This window comes from Pipistrellus hanaki, assembly GCF_964339955.1.
Source record: "Pipistrellus hanaki genome assembly, chromosome: 4".
NCBI classification, from domain to species: Eukaryota; Metazoa; Chordata; class Mammalia; order Chiroptera; family Vespertilionidae; genus Pipistrellus; species Pipistrellus hanaki.
In genome coordinates, this window is record NC_140506.1 from 29,785,084 (window position 1) to 29,808,759 (window position 23,676).

The following is a 23,676-nucleotide window of genomic DNA, read 5'->3' on the forward strand; positions in this document are numbered from 1 at the left end:
GATGACTGCAATCTTCAACATTAATGATTCTTTTTAGCAGATACCTCACATTCTTGTAAAAAAAAAAAAAAGAAGAAGAAGAAAAAAAAGGTCCTTTGGTGGACCAATTCCATATCTAGCACTCACCACGTACATACTTATGGACACAATTGATTTGTTCTAATTGTCTCAGTTTTGAAAATATTAAAATATTTATGCTTTAATCAAAGCTTTTATAGAATGAATATATATATATATATATATATATATATATATATATATATATATGTGTGTGTGTGCAATAATTGTGCCTTGGATAAATGTCAGTGGCTAATACTGCCACTGCACAAAGTTTAGAATATATTTTCAAAAGTGAATGCAAATACTTTTTCTAATTAGCAGAAACCTTATAAAGCATTTACTGTGGAATTGATATAGTTTGCTTTTAAAAAATTTCTCAAAACTGTGTTCTGTATATTTTGAAAGCTGTTATGCCACTTCCATTCTTATCTTAAAGAAATTTGGGATATATATGAGAGATTCCTAGATTTTAATATAAACTTTTAATTGTTAAACTTTTCAAAACGTTTTTGTTTTTTATTGGTAACGCTTGGGTTAAGAAAATTTTGAAGTTCTCTTATTGCTTTAGTTGTAAAAAGTAATCCCAGGAAAAAAATTGGGGACTTGGGTCATTCTAGAATATCATGTCCATTAGAAGAAAAGATCATGTTAAGGAGGTCATAATTTTAAGGAATAGAAATTGAGTTCAAAATAAGCATTAGAAGGAATATTTAGAGGCAATAGAATTGAATTATTTTTAGTTGTCTTTTCACAGCCTTTCTGTATAATAAATTCCACCTCTTATAATTCTGAAAATCAAATCTACATTAAGTTTTATTATTTCTGTAAGTGATCTTCATAGAATAATGCTGTGAGGAGCCAGATGTTGCTAGCCCAGTTTGAAAATATAAGTATGTTGATAAAAATCTATAGGTGTGTAGAAGCCCATAAAGAACAGTGGTATTTTAGTAGCAGAGAGAAAAGTGTCAGTTGACAATGCATTTTCCAGTTTGTTCTCCCTGAGAAGGTACCAGATTAAAGATGTTGTAAGCTCCTGCTTGATTTAAGGTTTGAGTAAGTTAACAGCTGGGCGATGTATTGTTTTAAATAATAAAGTCTAGGCAGCACCATTTATTACCGGTTTAAATTTCAGTGTTCAGTTCATTTATCACTGCCTAATAAAGACTGTACTTCCTTTCCACCACATTTACTCACTGACTGGTGTTCCACCACGATCCAAAAAATAGACAAAGACTGATGTTTATGTGCGGGCAGAATATTCTCAGTCAAGATTGTAACTGATGGCTACCAGGTTTCAGAAATCCAGTAATGCAGGACTATAAAAGCAGAACCTCTGACAAGGACCTACTGTTAGAAAGTTAAGAATCATATCCCACAAAGGATCTGTTAGCAGCTTTTGGCACCCTGGAGAGTATATTAAGTGCCGGTTCCATGTTAATACCCAATTTGTTGACTTTGAAAAAAGGAGTCAAACCGAAACCGGTTTGGCTCAGTGGTAGAGCCTTGGTCTGCGGACTGAAAGGTCCCAGGTTCAATTCCGGTCAAGGGCATGTACATTGGTTGCAGGCACATCCCCAGTAGGGGGTGTGCAAGAGGCAGCTGGTCGATGTTTCTCTCTCATCGACGTTTCTAGCTCTCTATCTCTCTCTCCCTTTCTCTCTGTAAAAAAATCAATAAAATATATTAAAAAAAAAAAAAGGAGTCAAGATAATACTCAATGTAGTTGCATAGATAAGATGGCATTACTGAAATACTACAAGTTAAGGAGTCATTCAAAAATGGTCTTAAAAGTCAGGGGTGGGGGAAGACTTAAAAATGGAAAGTCATTTAGTCAGGACATATGTATCAGAAGAAAAAGAAACTGCATCAGAAGTCAGTGACAGATCTATATTGAAAATTCATTTGGGCCTCATCGTGTGTTCTTTTGGACTTGATAAATGATTATTGGAATTTTGATTGCCCTTTACATCATTTCAGTGTCAATTGTACCTTAAAGGGATTGTAAGGACTTTTACAAAAGTAAAATTTTCAGATTATTAAAAGACATCATTTATAAAAGTAAATAGGTGGCCACAGATTGGTAGAAAATACTTGTGACATGTACATTTGATAAAGACTTGTATCTAGAATCTTACCATTCAAAATAAGAAAAATGATTAAATGGGGAAATGACTTGAATAGATACTTCACAGGAAGACAAATGGGTGGCCAATAAGCAAGTGTTTAGTGAAACATAAATTAAACCATTCTGAGATAACACTTAGCAGACTAGCTAAATAAAAATAGAAAAGAATGAGAAAACCTAATTTTATCAAGTTTGTAAATAAAAAATATATGATAAACAATTTGACCATTTTTATGAAGTTAAGCATACATATACCCTGGGGACCATCATGCCTAAGTATTTTTCATGCTCAGGTATTTATCAAAGAGAAATGAAAGCAGTTTTCCACAAAAATACTTGTACATGCATGTTTATAATGCCTGTATTTATAATAGCCAAAAACTAGAAGCAACCCAGATCTTCATTAGGATAATGGGTAAATAAACTATATACAGGCTATCCCAAAAATGTATATACACTTTACATCATTTCAGTGTCAATTGTACCTTATAGGATAGTAAAGACTTACAAAAGTAAAATTTTTAGCTTATTAAAAGACATAATTTATTAAAGTAAATAGGTGGCCACAGATTGGTAGAAAATAGCTGATAGCTGAATTTTGAAAATGAAATGTATATTAATAAACACTTTATAATTATTCCAAGTGTGTGTATGCATTTTTTGAGACATCCATATTATAGAATAGTAGTCAGCAATAAAAAGAAACAACTACTGATACCATAGTACTTTCTGTGGGTCTTGAAAAACACTTTGTGCTGAGGGAAAGAAGCCTGACACCAAAGAGAACATACTGTCTGATTCCATGCAATATGAATTGTTAAAGCATGTAAACCTAATGTACAGTGATAGAAAACAGAACAGTTTGTGGGCAGGGTATGGGGAGGTGGCAGGCATGGCAGAGATGACATGCAAAGGAGTACAAGGAACTTTCTGTGATGGTGGAAACATTCTAGGAGTTTGGGGTACACAGGTGTATACATCTGTCAAAACTCATCGACACTTAAGATATACTTCTGTTGCATCTAAATTATAGTGTATCTTAAAGAAAAGAAAGAAAATTTTAAAATATAGGAAGATCTGATTAGAATTCAGAGGAGAATGGCAAACATTACTAGGAAGTAGGTCTATCGGGAATGGTAAAATTACTAGAGTGTTTTGAGCATATTGTTAAAAAGAAAATTGAGCATTTATATAAAAGCTTGTCTAAGGAAAGTACTGTGTATACAAACATTAAGAAGGCAACATTCTAGAAGTAGAATCAGATGATTTCTTACCTTTTTCTAGTAAGATTCTATTATTATTATGAGCATTTATTATGTCCCAGGGACTGTACTGAGTCCTTTATGTTGATTTTCTTATTCTTAGCGAGACCTTTTCCAGAGAGTGTGAAAATTTAAAATGTGATTGTTCATTTATTTTGACTTTTGAACTGTAATACCAGCATTTTATTGTTGTTAAAGTAAAAATATACATAATCCTATACAATAAAAGGCTAATATGCACATAGACCAAATGGCGGAACAGCCAAACAACCAGTCGCTATGATACACTGACCATCCGGGAGACGTGTGTGGAACATGGCAGGCATCGGCCGCAGTGGGATGATGGAGCAGGTAAGCAGGGATGCCAGACCAAGGCAGGGCATCAATCACTGTCATTGGGACAAGCCTCTGGTGGTATTTCCCATGCACTGCAGTTGAGCCAGGCACTTGCACCTGCTGCTGGCATTGACCCTGCTCACACCCACTGCTGGCGATCACTCAGCGCTGTCAGTGGGTTCAAGTGGCAGCTGCTGGCCCCAATTGCCCCTCAGGGCTTCTCCACCTCCCCCTGCTCCTGAAGGGAGATCCGGGCTGGCAGCCACTGCTCATACTTGCTGCTGTCAACAGCCCCGCTCCCACCCACTTTTGGAACTGTAGCCACTGTTGCAGCACTTGGAACAACCGCGTGCACCTGCTGCCAGTGCCTGATGCTGCTCCCAATTACTCAGCCCAATCAGCAGGTGCAATTGGTGGCTGCCGGCCCTTATTGCCCCTGAGGCCTTCTCCACCTCCCCCTGCTCCTGAGGGGCAATCGGGGCAGCAGCTGCCGCTCTCTCCTACTGATGATGCTGGCCCATTCGCACCCACTGCTGACACCAGCTCCAATCTCTCTGTGCCTTCAGCAGGTGCGAGCGGGGCTGCTGGCAGACAGGATGGGGGCTGTGGCAGGAGAGTCCGGGCAGGGGTGTGGAGGATGAGCCAAGACCTGCCCTTCTGCCTACAGTAGCCTCACTGGCCACAGTTTTTTTTTTCCAAGATGCACAAATTCGTGCACTGAGCCCCTAGTCTATAATAATCTATAATAATAAAAACATAATATGCTAATTGGACTAGATGTCCTTCTGGACGACCTTCCGGAAGAAGCTGGGGCCGTGAGGAAGCCTGGATCCCAGGTGCCTGGAAGAATTAGAATATTTAACATGATGACACTAGATTTTAAAATATATTTAAACCTTCAATGTGAATAAAATTCAGAAGTCTTAACATAGGTAATAAATAAAACATCAAAAATCTATATCTGTCTAACAATAGCTTTTGTCTGCCTAGGCTGCTGAGCCAAGTCCTTTATAATCCATGCACTTCCCTATATGTGATTTCAAAGCATACCACCCTGTATGACAGATGTCATCAGACTAGATTTTCACATTTTTCTTTAGGTGTTTTGACTATGTTTTATGATGGGTTCAGTACAGCTCATTGGGGCGTTTTGGTTTATAATGTTGTTAATATAACAGCATTAATCTTTTCTGGCTTAAAATTTCCCATAAAAATTTTGAATGGGTATTTAAAATATATAACAGTATGTTTTATTTTATTTAAAATGTTTTTTAATTTTCTTTCCACATATAATATTATATTAGTTTCCACATATAATATTATATTAGTTTCCACATATAATATTATATTAGTTTCATTTATATATCTTATAAAGTGATAATCCCAAGAAGTCTAGTACCCTTCTAACACCCTACATAGTTATTGTAATGTTATTGAACTATATTTCCTGTGCTCTACTTTATATCCCTGTGACTTTTTTAATAGCTGGCAATTTGTACTTCTTAATTCCTTTCACCTTTTTCACCCACCCCCCTAAAATCCCTTCCATCTATCAACCACCAATTTAATTTGTTCTCTATATCTATGAATTTGTTTTTGTTTTGTTTGTTTACTTGTTTTTAGATTTCACATACACGTGAAATCATATGATATTTGTTTTATTCTGTCTGACTTAGTTTACTTAGCATAATACTCTCTAGGTTCATCCTATAGTGTTGTTGTGAATGGTAAGATTTCATTATTTTTATGACTGAGTAATATATCCACTATACATATATATCAAATGTAGATATATATCTATCAGTAAATACTTAGGTTGCTTTCATATCTTGGCTATTGTAAATAATGCTTCAATGAACATAGGGATGCATCTATCTTTTCAAATTAAGAGTTTTGTATGCATTCGACAGATTTCATGGAATTTCTATCAAATTTTTACAGAATTAGAATCAATAATCATGAAAGTTAAATGAAACTACAGGAGACCCAGGACAGCCAAAGCAATATTGAGAAAGAATAACAAAGTTGGGGTATCATGCTACCTGATATCATACTATACAAAAGGCTACAGTAATCAAAACAAGATGGTACTGGCCAAAAATGGACCCATAGATCAATAGAACACAGTAGAGAGCCCATTCATTAACCCACAGCTATGTGGCCAACTAATCTTTGACAAAAGAAGCAAGAATGTACAGTGGGGTAAAGACAGTCTTTAATAAATGGTGTTGAAAAACTGAACAGATAGAAACATGCAAAAAAGAAATAAACTAGACCACAATCTTATACCTGTAAACTCAAAATGGATTAAAGACTTAAATGTAAGACCTGAAACCATGTAACTCCTAGAAGTAAACTAGGCAGTAAACTATTTGACATTTACTCGTAGCAATATTTTTTGGGTACGTCTCCCCAGGCAAAGGAAACAAAAGAATTTTTAAGCGAATAGGAATTTATCAAATTAAAAGTTTTTGCATGGCAATTCATGTTTTTTCAAGCCCTCTGGTGATTCTGATACGTGCTCAAGTTTTAAAACTACTATTTAAACTATAGTCCATTGAAAACACTTTTCACTGTTTTCTAAGGGGCCTTTAAGCTCATATGTTCAGTTAAACTCTTGTTTTGGTGCTGAGGGTATAGTATGTGTAAAATCTATCAATTTTAATCTCCCGGGTTTATACTTTGCAGTTTTAATTATTCTACACTACCCACCAGGTAAGCTAAAGTGTTACCTCATGTGCTTTGCTGTTTCTTGTGCCATTATATTTGCATATGCCATTTCCTCTGTCCAGTCCCCACTTATAAAAATAAAAATAAAAACCTTTTAGAGTTTGATGTGAGGACAAAATGAGATAACATATAGAGATGTGCTTAAAAGCACAGTACTTGGAACATTTTCTTGAATAGAGCAAAAGATAAAAAGTAACCTTGTGAAATTCCAGTCATATTACTTTATTGATCATAATGTTTTAATGAATTTATTCCATTAAAGAAAATTTTAGTTTATTGACAGAATGAAGGGCAAATATTGAATCTTGCCACATATCAACAAAAAAGCAGTAGAAGTACATGAAGGCCAAATGAGCACCTTATTCTATGAAATGGTAGCTGTTATTCATGAAGCATGAATCAAGCCTAAATTAAGAACTCATATAAATATAAATAAAGCATCTTTTCCAATTGGCCTGAACTAGTTTGGATTTCACATTAGCTAAATTAAAAATATGTTTTTATTAGGTGCAAGTAGTTTCCAAAGTGCTTTTCCTGGCTCACATCTTGTCCTGATTTTCTTGAAGGGTTGGTTAGCATAGTTCAAGCAAAATTCTTGGTCCTCTTGGTCTGCCAGGTGGTAACAGAATAGGAAACCCACAGAAAGGTTAAGCCTGCGTGACTTACGGAAAAGAAAAACTGGCCTTCCCTACAGCCATAGCCTGGGCATTAGTCAGCTCTGCATCCAGTCACCAATGTCTCTGAGGATGCAACTTGTTTTTAGCTAAATGCCAGCCAGAGTTCTAGCAGTAGAGAATCTGCAGATTAATTTAGAGCACATCTTTAAACCACAATGTACTGGTAAGTAAATTTTTTTACAGAAGTCAGGACACACACTTCATGGCCCCTGCTGTGGCTTAGAGCCTATTGTATCCATAATACTTTTTTACTGTGTTCTGTATGTTGTGGAGCTTTACTGTTTATTGTTGAAGAGAAAAAAAAAGGTAAAATCTTTCTTTTATTCTTTTCTTACTGCCTTGTTTACTTGCTAAAGTCTTCCCCTTATCTCCTGTCCCCCCTACCCCCATGTCTCTTAGAATAGGAAAGAGCTTTAAAAAGTGTAAAGGTTTTGCAGGGACCGGTTTGGCTCAATGGATAGAGCGTCGGCTTGGGGACTGAAGGGCCCCGGGTTTGATTCTGGTCAAGGGCATGTACCTTGGTTGCGGGCATATCCCCAGTAGGGGGTGTGCAAGAGGCAGCTGATCAATGACTCTCTCTCATTGATGTTTCTAACTCTCTATCTCTCTCCCTTCCTCTCTGTACAAAAATCAATAAAATATATATATTTTTAAAAGTGTAAAGGTTTTATTCACTCTCCAAAACACCTTCTTAGTGGCATAGTGGCCATACAATAGAAGTATATATCAGCATATTCCCAAAATGTGTTGTTTTGAGATGTGAGATCAAATTTGAACATGTTTTTGAGTGACTTGGGGTTGTAATTTTATCTAAGTCAGACAGTGAATTTATGTATTCATAGTGATGGATAATACAATTACAATGGAAATTTTTAGAAACTTGCTTAAAGTCTTAATACTATCATTATGGTAACAGACTATTAATTAGTAACAAATTTCAATATATCCTAAGATAAAATTAATTTGTCTTATAAATAGAAAAATATAAGCATTGTATAAGCACTCATTCAATTATGTCACACCTTTCTCAACTTAATCACTCTGTTAAAGAAAACTAGGCTAAGTATTTGAAGTTATGCAGTGAGAACATTGTGGAAATAAAAAAATTTTAACAACCAGGTCCTTAAATAGGTAAAAATGATGCAAATAAGTGTCCTGGATATTAGATTAGGTTCAGTTGATTGGATTTAACTTCTTAGTTGTAGTTCTTTATTTTAATTTTAGAGAAGGGCACAGAAGGAACAATGAATCATAATACCTACTGCAGATATTCAGGGAAAATAATTTGAAATATTCCACCTAGAAAAGAAACTGTTCTCTTCCTAAACAGAAGTATATTTATCTTATAATGGAAATTAGGAGTTTATAAAATTGTTGTCACATGATAGTGTACTCTACAGAACTAACTAGTTTTTATTTTGATAGACCTTTCAGATCTTTCTCCATTTTTTTTATATGTTGGCATACATACACACTCATAAACATGATTTTGTTTAAGTCAAATAATACTTTGTCTCTATATGTAATCTATATTATGTAATCTGATTATTTTAAAAAGACACTTCCCATTATAAACAATGTTGTAATGAACAGCCAGGACATTCTTCACTTGCATTTGTCCAGGTACTTGCACACTTCCAAGTCCTTAGGATGCATGCCTGGAATTGCTGAGTTGAAAGATACACTTTTTAGCATTGAGGCATTTTGTCAGTGTTTAAGAGAAATGAATTATTTTTTAATGCTAACTGTATTCTTTTACCTACCTAAATGATGAAAAGTTGCCACACAGCCGTCTAAAAGAAAAATTGCTACCAGCAGTTTAGTTTGATTTGATATATTTACTGAGTGCTGAGTACTGCTTATGTGTCAGAGTCCATGCTAGTTATGAGGGTTGCAAAATTAAAATGACTCAGTTTTATTGGACTAATGGAATTACAAAGAAGTAACAGGCAGTTAAAATATGATAGAGTAAGAAGGACAGTAAGGATAAATATAGAGAATTTGTATACCAGTATTGGAAATACAGAAGTCTTTGTAGAGAAAGTGGTCTGGAAGCCAAGATCTGAAGAATAAGTGTGATTTATGAGGAGAAGAGAGGCATGTTTTAGGCCATGAGGATTAGGTATCAGAGGTTATGATGCATTCTGAGAATTAATATGATTTTAGAATGTGTGGAATGCATGCGAGGGGTGAGGCACCAGAGACAGAGCTGGAGAATAAAGCAGAGCTGAGAACATGGAGAACCTTGTAGTGGAGTTCCTGAGTATAGATTCAGAGAATTAAGGGTGCTGTAATAATGAAGCAATGAGATCAAATTTGAGCTTGCAAATCACAGAGTCCCAAGGTCAGACATTTGTGGCAAACTTGATTTGGGAAGACATCTACCAAGAGTCCAAGCTTAATTAGACAAAACAGTAAGGAAGGGCAATTTTCAAAGTCAGGTAAGCAAAAGCACCATTTATCTCACAGCTCTTCTTGAAAAAGCAAGCAAACTACTTCCCAGGGGACATGGGAACTGCTACCCATCCACCCACTCTTGTCTAAAATTAGAAACAGAAAAATAAGGTATAATAATATTCTTATTATCATCACCATCATCCTCTTGTAGCTATTATGAGAAAGACTACACTTAGGTGTTCTTAAGTATAGACCTAAAACAGTGATTCATTCTTGGGCCGAATATTGGTAAAACTTTATGATCTTCTAGAAGCCAATTTGTATAATTCTAATTTACACTGACGGGAAGTCTAGCTGAATGCTAGAAAAACGACTGCCTCATTTTCCCCCTATTCAATCCATATCATATATTGTATTTAAAAATTACTTGTTTAGCCCTGGTTTGTGTGGTTCAGTTGGTTGGAGTGTCTATCATACATTGAAGGGTCGCCAGTTGGATCTGCAGTTGGGGTCCATATGGGAGGCAACCAGTCAGTGTTTTTCTCTCACATTGATGTTTCTCTCTCACTCCCTTCTCCTCTCTCTAAAATCAATAATTTAAAAAATATATATCCTTGGGTGAGGATTAAAATATATATCTCTTGGATAGAGGCAGGCAAATATAGAGAGTTGCAGCATACCTGAGCTCAAGTGAACCCACCATGGGAACAGTATTGGGATAGAAAACTTGAACTGTAACTAACGAATTGCTGGAGGCACAGTGTGGACAGATCTGAGAGTTAAAACTCCAGGGGGAACCAAGTCATTGGGGGGTCCTCAACAATATTGAGATTTACCTTGCAGAGCTTAATGAGGTTCTCGAAGTAAATGTCACTGATAAAGCTTAACTTTGACTTCTTGGAATAGTTAAGCTAGTTAGGGATTAATTTTTATTTAAGCATCCAGCCATTAGTTTTTCTTCACTTTTTAAAAAATATATATTTTATTGATTTTTTTACAGAGAGGAAGGGAGAGAGATAGAGAGCCAGAAACGTTGATGAGAAGGAAACATTGACCAGCTGCCTCCTGCACACCCCCTACCGAGGATGTGCCCGCAACCAATGTACATGCCCTTGACCGGAATCGAACCTGGGACCTTTCAGTCCACAAGCCGACGCTCTACCACTGAGCCAAACCGGTTTCGACTAGTTTTTCTTCACTTTAATGGTTGTAATGAAAGACATCATTTATGTCTTATCTTGCATAAGTCCATAACTGCTTTCTTCTCATGATATGTCAGTCTACATTATATCAAAGGAAAAATTAAACTTTATTTTACATGATTTATCTTTATTAATTAATGCTGATTGTTTTAAGATCACTTTGTCTATTTTGTTGTGCATCTGGACTATGATATGCTTACATTTGAATTTTTCTTTATTTATCTTGCTAGAATTCATTGAGCTTACTGAACCTGAAGACTGAAGCTTTTCATCAATTTTTGATAATTCTCGATATTATTGTCTCACTCTTAGCCTCTTTGTTTTCTCTTTCTGCAGTTCCACTTATACATGTAGTGGAATTCTCACTCTGTCTTCCACGTCTTTTAACCTCTTAGAGTTAATTTTTTTCACTCAAAGCTATGCATGCTTTCCAAATATCTTTTAATTTACTCTCTCTTTTTCAGCTATTCAACTTTTCATTGAGTTTAACTTTAGTTATTCTATTCATCCCTTCTAAAAGTTTTTTTGATTCTTTTTCCAGTTATTGTTGTAGACTTACATTCAATTTTTTAATTTTCTTTAATTCTCTCCATATAATAAGCATGCTTGTTTTATTTTTGCATTTTGTGAAGATTTGAGGGTCAGGCTCTGTTATCTGTTGTTCCCTGTTTCATTGTATATTATGAAATATTTTTTTATAGGAGCTATTTTATTTTAGAATTCTTTAAAGTTTGTAAAATCTAGATTGGGAATTTCTTCCTTCAGATAGCATTTACCTTTGGTCCTATGGGGTGCATTAGAGTACTGTCACTGGTGATTTTAATAAAAAAATATTCTGTATATAGTACCATAAGAATATCCATTAGCTTGAGAGCCTGCTTACCTGCATGAACCTGAGACAGACAAGCTTTTTTTGTATATGTGTTTATTCCCATCTTCCAATGAGTCGAGAATCCTTACTTTGTGTGTAGGAATAGCACAATCATGATTGTTAAAACCCCACGTTAAAACTCAGTCTTTCTCCCTCCTCTATCTTCCCTAAAGCAACAAAATAAAAGATAAAACAAACAAACTCAGCCTTCCTAGGTTACTGAGACTAGTAACTCATAGTGTACCAATAATAGGTCTGATGCTTTCACTCTGGTTTTCAGTTCTTTTCTTATTTTTCAACACCTTCCTTTTTATTAAGCTAAGTAAGATATGCATTTAAAAGTATTTTTTAATGTACTTATTCAACATTTCTAGGTATTTGATTGCAAGAGAGTTTTCAGGTTACCAGTATGCTGCATTACTGGAAATGGAAATCTCATTTGTTTTTCATATTGAGTTAATATCATTTGTAAAGTTGGATTGAGGAGTAGACACATTGATAAAGACCAAATTTCTGCCACAACAAATTTGCTCCACTTCTGTGAAATATGGGCTAAGCCAAGTTCTTGCTGTGAAATAACATGTTTGATTCTGAACTCCTTACTTGGTATTTAGACAGAATAATAGTATCATCTACTATTGTCATGGACATTTTACGATTTTATGCAATATTCAGTCCTGTTTAGTCTGTTTTGGAAAAGATGATACCATTTTTTAAGATTTGAAAGCGATCTTACAAAGATTAATGACAATCTACATCTGATGTCAAACTTTTTATTTAAAAATAAATGTGATCTTTCAAATGAAAGGAATAAGATTATAAGTATACAGGTGTTATATGTTAAATTTCTCCTTCTTTCCAAATTGCAGTGTACTTACTGATAGGCATATAGTTTTTCAATTCTATATAGTGGTCTAACAAATTACAAAGGGCCTGTAGAACATTATCTCTCAGATTGAATGCTATCCTCTGATAGAAGCTTTCCAGGATCACTTAGAGTAAAATAATATAGGTTCTGTTAGTCTCTCTCATAAAATTAGTGAACATATATATGTAAATATATATAGAGATTTCTTTGTTGTCATGTTTAATATTTACCTTTCAAGTATAATAGATTATAATGAAAGAATATAAGCAATTCAGTTCCAAGTGTTACTGACCAGAATTAGGATATGAGAATTTTATAATTTTTTAATTTTTTAAATGTTACATTTTCCATTTTTATAGTATATGGTTTTTAATCCAAGCAGTGCATCAGTAAGCTTTTAAATCTATGCACCTATGAGAAAAATAGAAGGATTCACCTTTTTAATCTCTTTATTTAGCCCAAGGTCTCATTTTGTTGTAACTGAGTTTCTTAAGTAGTAAGAATAAAAGTAGTATTGACGGTAGAAGTGAGAACAATAATGGTAATAATAGGAGCTAACTGATGATAAGTATATATTCTGGACCAAGCACATATTAAAAAATGCTAAGTAATTTCCATGGGATCATGTTGTTTTCTTCCAGCCTTTCTCTTATTTTCATTTCCAGATAAGAAAACTAAGGCTTAACATTGATTAACTTAGTTGTCTAAAGCCATACTACTAATAATACATAGAACAGAGCTTTGGACACACAGGGAGTTCCCTGATTTAATTTGGTTAGATATTTTCTGGATGTGTGTATATATTTTCAAAATTTATGTAGAAACTACAGCATATTCTGATACTTACTGATATATGGTAAATATGCATCTCTGCTACTGCTGATGATACCAAAGTCTAAAAGTCATTTCTTACATCTATAGTCCCAATACCTATAATGGCCTTTTTTAATGGTTATTTCATTATTTCATCAACAGTCAAATTGTTGTTTCATTAAAAACAGATTTGATACCTTTGTTATTAAACAATAGACTAAAAACCAGGAAGGGCGTACTGTTTGGTTTTCAATCATTTTCATGTGTTATGAATTATTATCAGATGTTGGGAAATTGCAAACTTAAGCTAACTGCAAGTGTTACATCCATGATCCAAAAAAAACAGTGTAATGGACATGTGTTTATCTGTCAGCTTGCTTTAACAAGGTTTCTAAGCAAATTCATTTACTGTCTTATAAAATAAATTTATACATATTTCATACATTTTTGTAGATTAAAGTTCTCTTAAAAAACTTATCAAACGCTAAGTCTTGACAACTTTACCTTTTCTTTTTAAGGTGTATATTGGAGAAGGTCAATATTTGAGCTTACTCTTATATTAAGATATTTCTTATGACATAAGTACAAAGAACAGATGTAACTCAGAATTTTCTAAGGCACATTTCTAGAACTAAAAGAAAATTAGAAAAACACCTGGGAAAAAATAACAACTGACTGAAAATTATGCCATTGCCATTTTAAGTCTTCAATTTCAAATTGAAAAGCTGCATGATTTTAAAAAATTGCAAGATTTTCAAACTCTTTTATAAAGTAATATAAATAGTCCAATAAACATACTGTAGTTATGAAAATTTTCCCATGTAGTCACTTATTCAGAGTGTCAGTGTCTTCTGTTGCATAAAAAATATTTAGCTTAAAAATGAGGTACTCAAGTTTAAATATACTTTTCACTCAGTGGGTAGTTAGCTGATTAAGTGAGAAACTGCATAATGAATTAGGAGGTCTGTAACAGGATTACCGTTCAGACTTGGGCAATATCGAAAAAAATCTCTCACTATCTCTACACTCTACTTCTTTGTATCTAAGATGAAGATGACTATATTCTACACCTCACCATTTCCTAAGATAATGGGCTTTAAGATCCTAAATCCAAAGTAATTGAAATGAAATGATCTACAGAGTATAATCACTTTTCACATTTATATTATAACTAGAGGCCCAGTGCACGAAATTCATGCATCCTCTCCAATTTAGGAGCCCTCAGGGGATGTCCTACTGATGGCTTAGACCTGCTCCCCGTGGTTCTCTACTCTCTGTGGGGCCTGCTGGCTCCACACTGCGGCAGCTGCCAAGCAGGAGGCTGTGCTGGGTGCTGCCTGCAGGTTGCGCTTCACTGCTCCCGGTTCGCTGAGGCTCTGCAGGGAGCTGCCTGTGGGCCCACTTGCCTACTCCCAGGTTGCCGCAGCAACAACCACGGAGACAGACAGGCAGGCCATGCAGGGAGCTGCCCATAGGCAGCCACCCACCTGCTGTTCAGCAGAGCTAAGGAGACTGGGCACCGCCATCTTGTGGCTGTTCGTGCCACCATATTTGAGGACATGGCAGTCAATTAGCATATTCCCTCCTTATTAGCTGTGGGTGCCACCATCTTTGTGAGGTGTGATGGTCAATTAGCATAGTCCCTCTTTATTACATAGGATTGCTTTTGTAATTTTACAGTTATGAGTTGGTTGTATTTTATCATTAAAAAACTGCCTCCTAAGCACCAGAAAGTGTTCTTACTAATATTAATTCTTAATAGTCTTACTATAACACATTTAGTGAATATAGTCACAATTTATAGATAAAAGAACTGACACTCAATGAGGTTGGCAACTATGCTTGAAGGCTATGCTTAAGTGCCACATTCTCCAGGAAACCTTAAAAGATGAGGAAGATTTTAGTAGGCAGAAATAGGAAGAAAGACCATTTTAGGTCATGGAAATAGTATGAACAAAGGGGTATGTGTGCTCTAGTTCAGAGTTTGCCAAGGTGTGTTGAAGCCTAAAGTTTGCCAAAGTAATTATGACTAGTATATTTTTGCTGAAATTTATTAAAACTATAGAAGATATGTGAGAGATAAAGTTGAAAAAGTAGTTTGAAGGTAGCTCATGAGAGAGAATTAAATGCTTGGAAAAGTAATTAGTGCACAATTCTGCAGGATTTGGGGATATCTGAAGATCAGAGGAGTAGAATTGTAGGATTTGGCATAAGTGTGCAAAATGAATGGAAGAAACATCAGAACAGAAGCACATAGACCAAATAGGAAACACTGTAATAGTTAAGTCATGAAAGCCCAGACTGCTGTTACTAATCACAGAAAAGAAGAGACTTTGTATAGGAAGAAGGGTGATTACTTATCAGCTATAGAAAGTAAGGGAGTGCCCAAAGGTGGGCCTCACAGCCAGCATTCTGGTGATTTTATAAAAAAAAAAATTGGAAAGATAGAAATAAGATGGTGGGTTTTGAAGAGCTGAAATTATCAATCTGACTTTTAAAATGATAAACTTGTTGCATTTATGGGATATCTAAATAGAGGTATCCATCTGGCATTTAGAAGTATAAACTTTAGCTTAAAAGTGAAATGCATCAAGAACATCAGGCCAACGATCTTGATTTTATACAATGACTGCATTGAGATAAATGGAATTGAAGTACTGAATGTGGGTGAAATTTCTAAAGAGAGAGAGAAAAGAAAAAGAAGAGGGTTAAGACTAGGCAACTGAGAAGCACCTAAATTTGAGGAGCAGGAGATGGAAGAGTAAAACCACTGGAAACAGAAAGAATATCAACAGGGGAGGAGGAGGTCTGGTATGTCTGGGGATAGCAAAGGGTCTGAGGTAAGATGGTCAACAAAGTCAGATTCTCTTAAGGTCTACATTACCACTAAAGGGAAGCTGTTGAAATTTTTGATTAGGAGATCATGAGTTACTTCTTAGAAGACAGCAATCTAAGGAGTACCGTATTTTCTGGCGTATAGGACGACCCCCTAATTTTACAGTTAAAACATAGATTTAGGCCTATATTCGCTGTATAAGACTACCCCCCACTTCAAAGAAAAGACTTACTTTGCCATCAAGATCTGCAGGTAATTTTTGTGCAATTTTGGTCTTTTGCCCCCGATTTTCGGTTGACTTTTTTTTTGTTTCAAAAGTCATCTTATACGCCGGAAAATATGGTATATGGGTTATAGTAAAGTATTAAAATAGGTGGAGAGTGGATAAAATGAAGACAAAATTTCTTAACTGCTCTTTTTATACACACACACACACACACACACACACACACGCTCAAAGGTGTGAAAAAATTGAAGGAAAATATTCTCACCTGGCCACTCACAAATGCTTAGTATTTAGACTTTGCCCCAGATTCTCATCCTAGCTCTATCCTTTGTTACTATCCCCCTAACTCCTTTAAAACATGCTTTAGCATAATGTTCTAACATGCACCTGGATTTTCTCATCTCTCTGTCTTGATTTAGGCACACTGGATCTTCTTCACTGTATCTCCATATGACTCACTCCTATTCATCTCTCATAGCAGTTCACATGCTACTCTGTGAAGCCATCCTTTATTTAGTCTGTGCTAATCTTTCCTTCTCTGAGTTTCAAATGCGTTAGTCATTTCTTTGTCATGGCAGTTACCACTTTTTATTATGTACTGTTGTTATTTCTTTATGTATTTGGCCTATGTCTCTCCCTCCTTGGAATTTAGACTCCCTTGGAGACTTTCTCAGAGTATCAGTGTAATATAATGGAAAGAGCATAGAAATCAGTCAATCTCATTTTTCGTTTCTAACTCTACCATTTACCGATTGTGTGACTTCAGGCTAAATACTTAATCTCTATAAGCCTCAGCCTTCTTACCCTAAAATGCTTAGATCACAGGTTATTAAAAAGGGTAAGTGGTGAGGGAAGAAACAGGTTTAAACGATCTATTGAAGTTAGGTTTCTTCCCCTCCATATTCATTTTGATTTCTGTGCTGTCACTCAGAATGGTACCAAATGAATATGAAATGCTTCAGAAATTGTAGAATGAATTAGTAGTTTATTTGTTATTATTAAATATATAAAAGCTACTATAATTTCTAGACTGCTGATATTTTATTGGACTGATTTTTAAAAGGAATTCTTTCTGTCATTGGAGCAGAGCATATTACATTAAAAATATAAGATTAAAAAATATTATAAAACAACAATCAGAATGGATGACTCTTGTATCCTTAAAGAAATAAATAAAAATAACTAAAAGAAAATAAGTAAATACCCAGGGAGACTAGAGAAATCATTACTAAAAAGCGATCAGAAAAATAAAGAGATTTTGGAACTCAAAAACATTGTTGAAAACTGAATTAAGTATCTTGAAGCTCAGAGGAAGAATTATCACATAAATAGGAAAACCTCAAGGAAATAGAAATTATTAGTGCAAAGCAAAAGATAGATATGAAAGATACATTCTGTTGTTGTTAGAGAGTAATCAGTTCAACCTTCTTGAAGAGTAATCTGGACTCTCCATCTAATAATAAGCTGTATATTAGTATAAGAGCATGAGTCAAAACTAATGTCCAAAATGCTTTCTGCAAGTTCATTGTAATAGCAAAAAATTACAAGAAACTTCATCAATATAGGCATGGGTTAAATAAATTAAGGCATGTTCTATAAAGAAAGAAGAGATCTGTATATACTGATTTAGAGTGTATATCCATAAATATGTATATATTTTATATTTTTATTGATTTCAAAGAGGAAGGGAAAGATGGATAGAAATATCAATGATGAGAGAGAATCATTGATTGACAGCCTCCTGCACACCCTGTACTGGGAATTGAGTTCGCAGACTGGTATGTGCCCTGACTGGGAATTGAACCGTGACCTCCTGGTTCATAGTTGTCACTCAACCATTGAGCTATACTGGCTGGGTCCCAAATATATTAAGAGAGTGCCAAGACCGGTTTGGCTCAGTGGATAGAGCATTGGCCTGCGGACTGAAAGGTCCCAGGTTCGATTCTGGTCAAGGGCATGTACCAATAGGAGGTGTGCAAGAGACAGCTGGTCGATGTTTCTCTCTCATCCATGTTTCTAGCTCACTATACTTCTCCCTTCCTCTCTGTAAAAAAATCAATAAAAAAAAAAAAAAAATATATATATATATATATATATATATATATATATATATATATATTTAAAGATAAAGAGTAAAAGCATATTATAGAAAATTAAATAGCATGGTTTTGTTTTTATTGAAAAAAGTTTAATAATACATGCATATATGTATACATGTTTATGTATGCATGTGTGTTTTCGTAAACAATTTAGAATGTTATCCTCACACACTATTGATAGTAATTACCTCTAGGAAATGGAGCTAGAGTGTTGGGTAAGATGTTCACTTTTTTATAAGCTCCAAAATAAATCTGTGAACTTGTGAACTCTTTTAGTTCATTTTAATATTCTTTTGTATTTTCCAAAATTTATATGTATATATACAATGCATAATTATCTGGTGGATAATGGCAATGTCATACAAATCACATTAAAATTCAAATGAATTCAAATTAGAAACACACTATTAGAAAAAAAAATTAATTAGCTTAGAGTTAATAGTTTATAGAAGCCCTTTCTTTTTTTTTAAATTTCTTTATTGATTAAGGTATTATATATGTGTCCCCATTCCCCGTTACATCCCACTTATTCCCTCACTTCCTGTTGTCTGTGTCCATTGGTTAGGTTTATATGCATACAAGTCCTTTGGTTGATCTCTTACCCCTTACCTCCACTCAATATAGAAGCCATTTCTTTTGCCGTACAAGCAGAAATTAGGCTCTGAGGGAGCCAGATAAATGCTGTCTGGACTCAAAAGCCAGCCCATAGTTTGCTTGCTTTGTAAGCAGTATTCTCCAGGCTTACAATTTTCATTTCCATTATATCACATTTCAATATATTCTAGTGCCCAAGGATAGGCTTTGGTCCAGGCTTATAATTTTCATTTCCATTATATCACATTTCAATATATTCTAGTGCCCAAGGATAGGCTTTGGTCCAGGAAATATAAGATTAGGAACCCTTAATTAATAAAGAAATTAAAAAAAAAGATTGGGAACCCTAATATCAGACTGCAATCTAAAGACTAGACTAGAAATTTGCACTTCATTCCAAGAGTCATGGATCCCACAATACTAACAAATGGTGTTGTTTGAATAGTCTAAAAAATTATGATAATATTGTAAACTCTTCATCACATGAAAAATTCAGCATAATGAAGCATATTTTAATCATCAGTATAGACCTTCTTTTTTATCTCACTTTGTCTTTTTTGAGTTTTTTGGAGAGGAAGGGATTTTCTGAATCCAAAGTTATAGAAGCTCTACTGCTTCTATAATAGTACTAAGGTTTATGCTTTCATTGCCTCTCATTCTCTGCATACTTCAAATTACTCTTATAATGCTTATTCACCCACCACACAGCATTTCCTCTTTAACCTTTAAGAATAACCTTAGTCACCAGAAAACACTATCTACATTTCTGAATTACTTACCAAAGTGAAAATGTTTTAAGTCATTATAATAAAAAGATAAGGGTATTTAGTGAACAGAACAAAGATGTGGTTGCTATTCCCTGTGTTTATATAACTTCAAGAAATAAGGAAGTAATTACATTTATCTAAGAAATACATAAAGAGAACCTAACCTAAGCATTGATGGTGAAAGTCAAGAAGAGTATTTATATGTGAGAGAGGTTGGAAAATGACGTACTTCAACAGTGATTCAGGGGACGGGAGCAGGGACAGTCCCAGTGGAAGTTTAAAGTCTGGTTATAACAAAAAGTGCTTCCACAATCAACTAGGGACTTCAGAAGAAGGAACAGGTTAGGGCAGGAAGGAGATGACTTCAAGTTTGGACGTAAGCTTCTGTAATTATTGTGACATGTAACCTCTGCTATTCCTCTAGATCTGGACCCTTGAAATGTGGCTAATTTGAATTGAGATGTATAAAGTATATACCAGATTTAGGAGATATAGCACTAAAAAGAATGTGAAATATCAAAGTAATATTTTTATATGGGTTATATATTGAAAAATATTTTGGATATTAATTTAACCTGGGTGTTTTTGTTTGTATGTGTGTGCGCGTGTGTGTTTGTTTGTTTGTTTGTTTTTTACCATTAATGTGGCTGTTAGGAAATGTATGTATCTTACATTTCTGTTGGACAGTACTAATATACATGGAGATTTGTAATAGATAGTTACAAATGCAGGACCAAAATCAGGGCAAAACATTTAGATTTGGAAATAACGTATGTAAAGGTGATACTTCATGTTATGTGATGATTAGATAAAAATACCAGTGTACAGGGTATGGAAATGGGGAAAATGCCAACAATTATAGGATGAGAAGAAAAAGAGTAACTAGGAGAAGAATTGGCAAATCAAGACTCTTAAGTGGTAGATAAGTCTGATTAGGATAGAATTTCAAGAAGGAAGAAGTGGTTAATATCATTGCATGATAGGCCAAAGAGGAAGAGGAGGACTGAACAAAGGCTATTGAATTTGGTTGATACAGAAGCAGTTTCAATAGAGTATAAAAAGGATAGATTGCAAGAGATTAAGAAGTTAGAGGTTGATGCAGTAGGCTGTATATATAAACTATTCTTTCAGGCAAGGAGTCCACTTGGGAAGATAATAATCACTTGATTGGAACACAGTCCAAGGAAATGTGATCATGTTTGTTGGCTGTATAAAAGGATCTTTGAAGTAGGAGTGCTTGAAGTTGTATGAAAGAGAGATAATTTCTATAGTAAGATCCTAATGCATTGGGTCCCAAACCTGAGTGCATAATGGAATCACCTGAGGAACTTGTCACAAAAGCAAATTCCCAGGCAACATCCAATATCTAAAGAGATCATGTTCTCTACAGGTTTGTCTTCTGGGAGTTGTTTTAACAAGCTTTTCTAGGTGATTATGATGTATCCATAAGGACAAACAAGTTAAGAAAACGAAAGGTGCAATTGAGTATATCAATGAAATGGCTGAACGAATCATCCAGAATGGATGGAGAGCCAATTGAGCTTAGGATAAGACCAGTAGACCATGAACTACTGTTCAGAATTTGGCTTTTGTTATTAGAAGAGTAAGCACAGGTTCAGACAAATGAACGATGAAGAAAGCTAAAAAGGTTGCCCAATCAGGGTGGCTCAATGGTTGAGCATCAACTTATGAACCAGCAGGTGACACGTTCGATTCCTGGTCAGGGCACATGCTGAGCTGTGGGCTTGAACCCCAGTAGGGCTTATGCTGGAGGCAGCTGGTCACTGATTCTCTCAGATCATTGTTATTTCTATCTCTCACTCCCTCTTCCTTCCTCTCTGAAGTCAATAAGAAAATTAAAAAAAAATAATAATAATAATAATAGAGCTCTAACCAGTTTGGCTCAGTAGATAGAGTGTCAGCCTGCGGACTCAAGGGTCCCAGGTTCAATTCCGGTCAAGGGCATGTACCTTGGTTGCGGGCACATCTCCAATAGGTGGTGTGCAGGAGGCAGCTGATCGATGTTTCTAACTCTCTATCCCTCTCCTTTCCTCTCTGTAAAAAATGAAATACACACACACACACACACACACACACACACACACACACAAATAGATGTTAATCAGAAGGAAAGTTTCAGAATTCAGGATCTTGGAGGCCAAGCAGATACATAATATGGCTGTGTGTGTTTGATGTGGGAAATAGGTAAAAAGAGAATTGAATCACTGACATTGTAAGACCCATCAGTTTGGTAACTATTATAGAACAGTGGTAAAATATATATGTTAGTATATATGTTAGATTTAGAGATTAGGAAGAAGAAATAAAGGTTGAATTAATATAGAATTATTCGGACTTAAGATTCCACTAAACCTTCACATGGGTGTCTGTCTCAGTCTTTGTGATACACTGTAGCTTTAGTTGAAAATAGAGTGGATGTTTAACATTTACAGATATAAAATGCATAGTTTTGATTATTCACAAGTAACCCTAAGCGTTCATCACAAGGTAATACTTTTTCCAAGGCATGAATTTGAATCTTCTGTCCTAAAACTGGCTTGTTGAAACTAGTCATTTAACTATTGGCTTACAGTGAAGCCACCATTTACATTCATTTTGCCTTTAATATATGATTGTATTCATCATCAGAATACATTCTTCTGGTAGTTTTCACAGAAGAGGAAATTATTTGCCAAATTGTGGTATTAAGTGGGTATTAAAAGGTATTAAAATTTTTATTGAGTTTATAAAAATTTTAGCACTGCAGCTAACTTGTAATAATTGCTTAATAAATGGTAGTTATTTGTACCAGTTCAGGAATTCAGTAAATTTTAAAGCCAAATCTTTTTGGGTATGCCCAGGGTTAGTTAATAATACTTATATTAAAATTTTTACTTTGATTTGGCCCTCCACAAATTATTAAACTTATAGTAGGATGTTAAATTTGCAAATAAATTAGTGGGAAAACAATGGGTCATTTATCACTTACCTAATTCTGTTTGATATACTTGAAAGGAGGTATATTTTATAATAATTCATATTATACTAGAGGCTCAGTACGCGGATTAGTGCACATTGAAAGGAAATTCATTAGAAGGTGGCTGGCAGAACAGGACTGGGCAAGATGGCTGGTCATGCCCTAGAGCCAACCACCTGAGATCCCTCCCCTGCCGGCCGCACCCGGAGCGGTGCCAGTGCTCAAAGAGTATCTGTGGAGTGAGCGGGGTCTCTCCAGCAGGTGGGGTCCCTCAGCCTGGTCTGCGGGGATTGGGCCGAAACCAGCATTCCGGCACACTCCAAGGGGTCCTGGAGTGGGAGAAGGCACTCTGCAAAGTTGCTGTTGCTCAGCAGCTCCTAGGTTGGGCGTCCGCCCCTTGGTAGTCAGTACACATCATACCTAACAGCCGGTCGGCCAGTCAGCTGGTCAGCTGGTTGCTTAGCCTTTTATATATATAGATTGATTGCTATTATAACTTAAAAATATCCTTTAAGTATATTTCCATATCACAAGTACACATACACATAAACAAAATGAATTACATTACAAGCTGTGTTTTTCTTAGAGATTTAATAAATTACTTGTTTTTGCTAAACAACTTTCAGTATATTTTATAATTATATGATGTTTTTGCTTTATAGTGAAGAGCTCAGAAAAGAAGCAAGACAGTTAAAGCGGGAACTCTTAGCAGCAAAACAAAAAAAAGTAGAAAATGCAGCAAAACAAGCAGAAAAATCAAGTGAAGGTAAGGATATTTGCTTATATTTTAACTTGGTACTTCTTCTTTCCTTATACCTTCAATGTTAAGGTCTTGT

General features: G+C 35.1%; 1 protein-coding gene across 1 annotated transcript in view; it reads left to right on the forward strand.

Moving 5' to 3' along the window:
* Window positions 1-23,676, forward strand: part of CWC27 (CWC27 spliceosome associated cyclophilin) — a 140,766-nt gene that overhangs the window by 55,775 nt on the left and 61,315 nt on the right. The window contains exon 11 of the mRNA XM_084882169.1: window positions 23,503-23,606. Coding sequence (XP_084738295.1) covers window positions 23,503-23,606 — 104 coding nt within the window. The remainder of the gene's footprint in view (window positions 1-23,502; window positions 23,607-23,676) is intronic.